Raw genomic sequence first — 9,218 nt, 5'->3', positions numbered from 1 at the left:
TCACAAGAGTATAATTCATTAAAATTTGCCTCACAGCCAGTATATCTCAGACAAAAACTTGGTTGTAGCCTACTGTATTGGTGATGCTGCTGATGAACGGTGACACAATGTCATCAATAGTGCCCCCTGTTGGTCATGTAGATGGCACACTGATACAATCAGTGATACATAAATCAACATAAATGCCATATAGGGCGCCTGTTAGAATTTTTGCATCAAAGGAAATTACATTCCGTTCTGGCATGATGACATTTGAAAGATTATCAGAAGACATATCTAACGCCGTGAAATACAGTGGACAGACAGTCTGTCTTCATTGGCCGAGGGGGACAATATTGCTCCGCCTTCAGAAGAAACGCACCAGCCATTCTCATTACCCATGCAGCCATCCACTATTGGACGGCGGCTCGCTTACTTTGAAGGTCTCCTTGTGATCTCATACACTCGAGGTACGGTCCAGATGATGTGTAACTGCTGAAGAGACGGAGAGAGAGAGCGAGATAAACATTGGAGTGGTGAGATTCCGATTTGATTCGTATCGCGTTTTGGAAATATCTACACCTTTTCTCATTTTGGCTATACTTATTCTATAACTGAATTGTATGAATGTATTTCGCTCACATTTCGATTGATGTGACTTTTGTGAATTAGAATCCCTGGAAGAACAATTCTGGAATCGGTACCATGAGTGAAGAAGAGCCGACCGTCAACTTCTGTATGATGAAACTGGATGGCGAATAGGCTACAGACTTTCTCTCCCGGATTATAAACTAGGCTATACACTGCGCAGGGATAATTATACAATTTCTTTTCTCGGGACTGTAACAAAGCACTGCCCCTCTCAAACATATTTTCGTTTCCATCTCCAATGAAAGATTCCCCTACTGGAGCTATTACGCACGAGATACGCTGCCAGACCTCGGAGCCCTGTGACTGTAGTGATAACCGCAGCTCCCCAACGGGCGCGTTAGTTTGTTCACCGACTCCTTTGGATCCTATTCGCCAGGCAAAGCGGCTCCCTATCCGGATACTCAAGATGTTGACGGCGCACACAAGCCACTTGCTCCACCACCCGGACTACCTGCAGCCCTTACAATCTGCACCAGTGAACATTGAGGTATTGTGATTATGTTTCTATTGTCCTGGTAAATTGTCACATCGATGTGTGTTGTTGTTTGGCATATAGCCAATTCAATCCACCTTTTATTCTCTCAACACTGTGGTGCGTTTTTGTGCAAAGCAAGTACCTCGGCTTTTAGCCAACAATGCGCAATAGAAGTCCGTGGTAGGCCTATTTATTTTCTTGATGCGCACAGTCAGGGAATTTTGAAAAGTAATTCCCTGACTGTCTTTACTCATAGACTACATCCTCTGGGCTGCAGATAGTCCGAGTTACCGTTCCCACCATTTTGCTTAAACTTTGTAGGCAATACATCAATTCCATAAAACTAGCCCTAGCCTACAGCACGAAATCGTTAGGCCTACTGCCAATATTTCGTAACAATGACTGTTAACAACAGTATTTATTAGTAGGCTATTTTATGAACGTTAAGATTGTAATTCCTAGGGGGCCCAGTGCCTGTGTTACTGGCCAAATAATTATTAACTGACAATAGACATAGGCCTACAGTTCTGTCTGTCTGTCTGTCTTTCTGTACCTGTAAAAGTTGAGTGTGTGTATACGTTTTCCTTTCCACAGAACCTTTACATTCAACGTTGTGAAAAGTGGTTAAACTTAACTTAAAGTATTGTTATTTTTTCTCTAGCTGGATGCCAAGAAGAGTCCCCTGGCCCTGCTGGCTCAGACCTGCTCCCAGATCGGCAAGCCTGACCCTCCTCCCTCCTCCAAGCTAGGCTCCATCTCCTCTAACGGCCATGGTGATAAGGACCATAATGGACGCGCCTCTTCCTCCTCCTCCAATCACAAACTGGGAGACCACCGGCCCATAAAGGACGACAAGTCCAGCTTCAAGCCATATAACAAAGTAGGGGGAGACAGTCGGAGGGATGGGGTTAGTAGCTCTAATAACAGCTCTGATAAGGCCGGGTTCAGGGTACCGAGTAATGGGAATGGAGGTGCTAACAGTAACTCATCAGGTTCTTGTCCGTCCTTTCCACCACACGCCATATCTCCCAACTCCACGGTGGGTAGTTGTACGCCCCCTCAGCACACACAGCAGCCATCGTCCCAGACACACAGACAGAGCCAGTCGCCACATGGACAACGGGGTTCCCACTCTCAGACTCTGAATGGAGAACACAAACAGGAACAGGTCAGTCCACACAGGAACAGTAACAGTAGCAGTGGCGGCCATCTTAAAAAGGAGTCGGATGTGAATAAGGTTAATTTGGACAGTCCCCAGCTGGCTAACTCCAGCCACGCCAGAGCCAGCACCAACTCCAGCACAGGCAGCTCTGAGGGAAGCCCCAGCCACGAGGGGCCCAAGGTGGACTCCCAACCACCACAGCCTGTCCTGGGTCCTGGACACATCGCGCCCATCTCCCCATACAAGACTGGCCACTCTGTCTTCCCCCTGTCATCTTCTGGAATGGGCTACCATGGCTCTGTAGTGGGCGCCTATGCTGGATACCCCTCCCAGTTTGTCCCAGGGTTGGACCCTAACAAGTCTGGTCTGGGAGGTGGGGGTGTGGGGGTGAAGCACCACAGCACCACTGGTGCCTCTCCCCCGTCCTTCATGCAGGGCTTTTGCAGGGACCCTTACTGCCTCAGCTACCCCAATGCGCCCCACCTGGGGAGCAGCCACCCCTGCGTCCACGACCCCTCCTCCGCCCTCAAAACAGGCTACCCAGGCTTGGTCTATACCTCCCACCCCCTCCACTCCCTCCACCCCAGCACTATGTCTTCCAGCATCACCCCCACCCTGTCTCACCCCCTCTACACCTACGGCTTCATGCTCTCCAATGACCCCATGCCTCATGCCTGTAACTGGGTGTCGGCTGGGGGGCCTTGTGATAAACGCTTCTCCACCTCAGATGAGCTGCTGGCCCACCTACGCACACACACCTCCTTACCTGGAGGGATGGACAGTAAGCTCCTCTCTGCATACCCCTCTGTCTCCTCCTCCTCTGCTGCCTCCTGCCACCTCCACCTCCCCCATCAGAGCCAGACCTCCCTGCAGAACTCCTTCTCCCTCAGGGCTCCTCATACCCTGGGTCTGGCCAGGTACCACCCCTATGGTAAAGTCCACCTGCCCCCTGGACCTACCTCCATCCCCCTGCACTCCCTCCAGGCTGGTTCTCCTTACTACCCCCACTACGCCCTTTATAGCCAGAGACTGGGCTCAGCATCTGCCTTGGGCTACCAGTGATCCTCCATCTCCATCCATCCACAAAGTCTATAACAGTGTTTCTCCTAGCATTACTAAGTCAAGGCGGCTCCCCCACTTCTTCCCGCCTAGCTCTGCTGCCCCCTGCCTAAAACTGCTGGGAACGCTGTGGATCCAATTAGTTTTAATAGGAAGGTTATGGTAGCCCTGGATGAAGGTCTTTCAGGGGCCTCTGCGGGCAGGACATCATCCCACCTATATGGGGGAATCATTGCAATTCCATACCAAACGAGGATCCTATGGAAGAGTCAGAGAAGGGGCTGGATGCTTGCATGTCTGCACACTGCTTGGATACTGCTCTCATGAACAAGTGGATTGGACTAGACTAGTGGACATGGTACCATGCTAGGTTGTAACAGCACCACAGACTGGGCTGGTTGATAGCTGGCTGATAGCTGTTGGTAGGATGCTGTATAACACCTCATGGATCTCCTGAAGTTAAGCTGGGAATAGTGATTGCAGTGGCGAGGGGACAGTGATAGCAACCTTCCGCACTGTGGGGAAGACTGGGGGGAGACAGGGAAACCTGGATGCATGCTAGCTTGACCCTGAGTGTGTGTGCGTTTAGCTCGGGTATGGTTTTGAGATTTGTTTCTGTTTCATACATTTGCTTCTTCTCTGACTGAAAATATACATTTTATTAATTTTTTTACTGAGCGCTTTGGCTTTCAGGTGTACTATCCAATCTTTTTTTCTTTTCTTTTTTTCTTACTGTTGTTATTATATTGCAGTAATACAGTTCATTTTATCCAGGGTTGGGATCAATTCCATTTAAATTCCAGTCAATTCAGAAAGTGAACCAAATTCTAATTGCAATTCCAAATTTTCCTAATTGAAAAGCATTGAAGAGATTTGGAATTGGAATTTCAGTGCACTCCCTGAATTGACTGAAATGTAAATGGAATTGACCCCAACCCTGATTTTATCTATTATGAACAAGATTTGTTTCAACATGGTAAAATACATTTGCAATCTTCACAAGAAAGTATATTTTCTCCTTACAAAAAAAACAATATTTAATTTTTTCCTATCCTTCTCTGAATGAATGGCTTCTTAATTGTTGTTTGTATAGCAGATTAATAGTGAAATGAGATGTGATATTTTTTTGTTAAGTCTTTTGGTGAATGACCTGGGTAAGGGTGGGATACAAACCCAAATACAGGAGAAACATGTTCTGTGATAATGGCAGAGCTATCCAGTTTAAAGGGGAGGTCATATTTTGTTGAATAAATGATAATGAATATATTTCAATTCTGTTGTCTTCATTTGTTAATCCAATTGGTTCTTTGACAGCTCATTCACCTCAATCCTTTTGATTTGGTTCATTAGGCCATTATGACTAGCTATGTAATAATGAGTCACTTAGTCTGGAGAGAACATTCAAAGACAGTGTGACTAAGAGACAAAGAATACTAGAGAATACTTATTATTCGTTGCTCTGGATAAGAATGACTGCTAAATGACTACATTTTGAATCTCAGAATGATTTGTGAATATACATATATTCAGCACAGTATTACAGTACTGTATTCAGCAAGGGCGCAACTTTCACTGAGGACGAGGGGACATGACCCCCCCACATTCAGAAATTGCATATTTGTCCCCCCCAGCTTTATCATTGCACTGTGATACAAAACGCAGCCCCGGTGTGCTTTAGGACCATGCAGATGCCTCAGAGTGGTCGGGTAGGCTGTTTTCCCGTTTCTGCAGGTGGAATTTAGGACAGCATGGACACAACAGAGTGTGCGGACAGAATGTGTGAAGGAAAAGCTTCTGAAAGGCTGGCGTATAGGACCAGCACGGGAGAGATGAAAAGAGGCAGCTGCTGTCTGTGTTGCTCTTTTTCTCTGAGTTGTAAAAGCAAGCAGAGCAGAAACTGGCTACTCTTCAGTTGACTGATCTAGCTGGAAAGGTAACTGCTGTTTGGCAGAATTGTATTTATTTATTCCCAGTGCTGAGCTAGTAGTGTAACTGACATGTTACGTTAGCTAATGTTTCATCCCTTCTCGGCTGAAGTGAATGAACTAGCTACTAGTAGCTAATTAGCTAGCTAGTAGCTACCACAGCCAGTTCAGCTCTAGCTAGACTCTAGCTATATGTCAGGTAGCAATATCTAACTGCTGCTTTGTGTATAGAAATGATTTGTAGCCTTTGTTTTGTCCCTATTCAACAGAAGTACATTTTATGATGTACCATTGTACCATTAGCTAGAGCTAGCCAAAGGTTGATCACTAACTTTAGCTATTATTTTTGCCTCAACCACACTAGACCTGAATCAAACAATGAAACCAGCTGCCAAACGATTGAAGACCGATATTCAGATGTTTTTTCAGCGCAATGTGAGTTTTTATTAGTCAGTATAGCAATGTAACATTATTGTTCTGTCAGTTTCCCTAGCTAATTCCCTACTTTTCACACTGACATGGTATAAACAGCTCTACAGGCTTCACTGTCATAGTGCACAGTCACTACGCAACACTATGCTCATCATGTCTTAGCAGGATCAGATGGTGACAGGTGTCCCTGCAGGGTCAGACAGCCAGGGAAGACAAGTCTACGGAGCTCAGGTGAATTTTGCAGTATATTTTAGCATTCAGTGAATGGATACAAAGTTCCATCTTGAGGTGATGGGTAGGCTACAGTCTGGGATCTGGGATTAATGGTCATTTCAATTATTGACCCATTGATTCTATCCATGGATAATATAATGTATAAATGTACACCAATGTAATTCTTTGTCATGTCTCATCTGAGCAGGATCAGATGGTGACAGGGGTCTCATCAGGGTCAGACAGCCAGGGAAGCCAGTCTGTGACAGCGCTGAGGTGAACTTTTGCCGATACAACAATTTATTATCTCTGTTCAGCAAACACTGGACAAGCAAGAAGCTTCAAATATTGAAACTATTTTAAGGCAGTCTGACAATCCTCTAAAGTTGATTTCCAAACTGTATTAAGGGTTGATATAGGCTTTTCCCGATGACACAAAACACAAATGTGAGGAAGACCTGGGAGACGCTATTGATGATGATGAATGGATAGAGATATGTTAAAATGCCCAGTCATGTTCATATAAACTTAGACATAAATTACTGCAGTTTAAAACCATCCATAGAACATACTATAGCCAGTGAAAATTAATATCATGCACTCAGAAATGCTATTCTTCTGCTGGAGGTGTAAAACACAAAAGGGGACATACTTGCATATGTTATGGTCTTGAGAAGGCTGGCTGAATTCTGGCAAAAAGTATGTTCTTTTATCTCAGCATGTCTACAGATTATCCCATCTCCCTGTTTTTGTTTGCTTGGAAATGTTGATACAATGGATGGAAGACATGTCAAGTTATGTATCACTGGATTTGATTTATTACAAGATTAAGGGTATACTGTGCAACTTTCATAAGGTCTGGATGCCTTATATGGAATACTGTACAACAAAAGGAGTCTGTATTGAAAACACGCCCACGTCAGGGAAGATTTAGGCAATCCCTAGCTGCTGGGCTGCTCAGTCCTGGCCCTGGGGGTCTGCCATACTGTTGGTTATCACTCTGGCCTTGGCCTAACACACCTGAAAACAATAATGAATGTTTCACTAAGATCCTAAAGCTGAGTGGGGTGTGTTGGATTGGGGCGCTGAAGGGCCGTGGACCCCTAGGGGCAGGACGGGGTGACCCAGCTGCAAGTAAAAAGAGCTCTACAGTACTATTAGGCCTATGATATGAATTACACTGTTCAGTCTTATCAATCACTAAAAACATACTTAATAATGATCTCTTACCTAGCTTGATGACAGTGGGCATTTTTGCTTACTTTTTGTTGTTGTAAATAGAGATGGCTAGAAGGGTCATGGGTCATATTAGATTGTGTAGAAATGCAGGAAATGTGCTTTAGATGCCCCCAAAAATGGGAGGACCCCCAGACCCCCCGCCAAGTTATGTCCCCCCCCACTTCTAAAACCAAAGTTGTTCCCATGGTATTCAGCAGTTTTTGTTGACATCTCAGAAGGTGAACTCAATGACATGTCCATGGTACTGTGTGTTTCTCTATGTCCTAGTTTTACTGTAAATACAGTGCATTCGGAAAGTATTCAGACCCTTTCCCTTTTTCCACATTTTGTTACGTTACAGCCTTATTCTAAAATGTATTAAATATTTTATTTTACTCATCAATCTACACACAATACCCCATAATGACAAAGCGAAAACAGGTTTTTAGACATTGTTGCAAACTTATTAAAAATAGAAAACAGAAATACCTTATTTACATAAGTATTCAGACCCTTTGCTATGAGACTCGAAATTAAGCTCAGGTGCATCCTGTTTCCATTGATCATCCTTGAGATGTTTCTACAACTTGTTTGTAGTCCACCTGGGGTAAATTCAATTGATTGGACATGATTTGGAAAGGCACACACCTGTCTATATAAGGTCCCACAGTTGACAGTGCATGTCAGAGCAAAAACCAAGCCATGAGGTTGAAGGAATTGTCCGTAGAGCTCAGAGACAGGATTGTGTCGAGGCACAGATCTGGGGAGGGTACCAAAAAAACCACCAAGACTCTTCCTAGAGCTGGCCACCTGGCCAAACTGAGCAATCGGGGGAGAAGGGCCTTGGTCAGGGAGGTGCCCGATGGTCACTCTGACAGAGCTCCAGAGTTCCTCTGTGGAGATGGGAGAACCTTCCAGAAGGACAACCATCTCTGCAGCACTCCACCAATCAGGCCTTTAGAGTGGCCAGACGGAAGCCACTCCTCAGTAAAAGGCACATGACAGCCCGCTTGGAGTTTGCCAAAAGGCACCTAAAGGACTCTCAGACCATGAGAAACAAGATTCTCTGGTCTGATGAAACCAAGATTGAACTCTTTGGCCTGAATGCCAAGCGTCACGTCTGGAGGAAACCTGGCACCATCCCTACGGTGAAGCATGGTGGTGGCAGCATCATGCTGTGGGGATGATTTTCAGTGGCAGGGACTGGGAGACTAGTCAGGATCGAGGGAAAGATGAACAGAGCAATGTACAGAGCAATCCTTGATGAAAACCTGCTCCAGACCTCATACTGGGGCGAAGGTTCACCTTCCAACAGGACAAAGACCCTAAGCACACAGCCAAGACAACACAGGAGTGGCTTAGGGACACGTCTCTGAATGTCCTTGAGTGACCCAGCCAGAGCCCGGACTTGAACCCGATCAAACATCTCTGGAGAGACCTGAAAATAGCTGTGCAGTGATGCTCCCCATCCAACCTGACAGAGCTTGAATGGGAGAAACTCCCCAAATACAGGTGTGCCAATCTTGTAGCATCATACCGAAGAAGACTCAAGGCTGTAATCGTTACCAAAGGTGCTTCAATAAAGTACTGAGTAAAGGGTCTGAATACTTATGTAAATGTGATATTTCAGTGTTTTCTTTTTTATAAATGTTCAAAATGTTCTAAAAAACTATTTTTGCTTTGTCATTATGGGGTATTGTGTGTAGATTGATGAAAAAACTAAACAATTTAATCAATTTTAGAATAAGGCTGTAACGTAACAAAATGTGGAAAAAGTAAAGGGGTCTGAATACTTTCCGAATGCACTGTATCTCTCTGGAGACTAGGGTTGTAAAGGGAGGGTACATTACTGGAAACGTTCAAATTTTACTAGTAAACTACCAGACTTTGGGTAACTTTCAAGTTTTATAAATGTATTTTATCAGATGATATTTAGAGGCTTTTTGTTGTCTGTAATTATCCCTGGCCCTCTGTGTGGCATTATCACGTCAAATATATAAAATATTCAAATACGATGATTTTAAAATAAAAAATAGAATGACAAATCTGTAAAACATTATCCTAAATATTAACCATGAACTTAGTCAATAGCGTTGGTATTTAA

At 44.5% G+C, this 9,218-nt stretch overlaps 1 protein-coding gene across 1 annotated transcript; it reads left to right on the top strand.

Annotated features, from left to right (window-relative positions):
- Positions 1-375: 375 nt before the first annotated feature.
- Positions 376-4,583, top strand: LOC121541551 (zinc finger protein 703-like). The gene is made up of 3 exons (XM_045207971.1): positions 376-515; positions 652-1,117; positions 1,767-4,583. Exons 2-3 carry the CDS (start codon positions 869-871, stop codon positions 3,327-3,329), a joined length of 1,812 nt encoding a protein of 603 aa, XP_045063906.1. The 5' UTR covers positions 376-515; positions 652-868; the 3' UTR covers positions 3,330-4,583.
- The last annotated feature ends 4,635 nt before the right edge of the window (positions 4,584-9,218 follow it).

This window comes from Coregonus clupeaformis, chromosome 27, assembly GCF_020615455.1.
Source record: "Coregonus clupeaformis isolate EN_2021a chromosome 27, ASM2061545v1, whole genome shotgun sequence".
Taxonomy (NCBI): Eukaryota; Metazoa; Chordata; class Actinopteri; order Salmoniformes; family Salmonidae; genus Coregonus; species Coregonus clupeaformis.
This window is presented reverse-complemented; position numbering and strand designations above follow the sequence as displayed.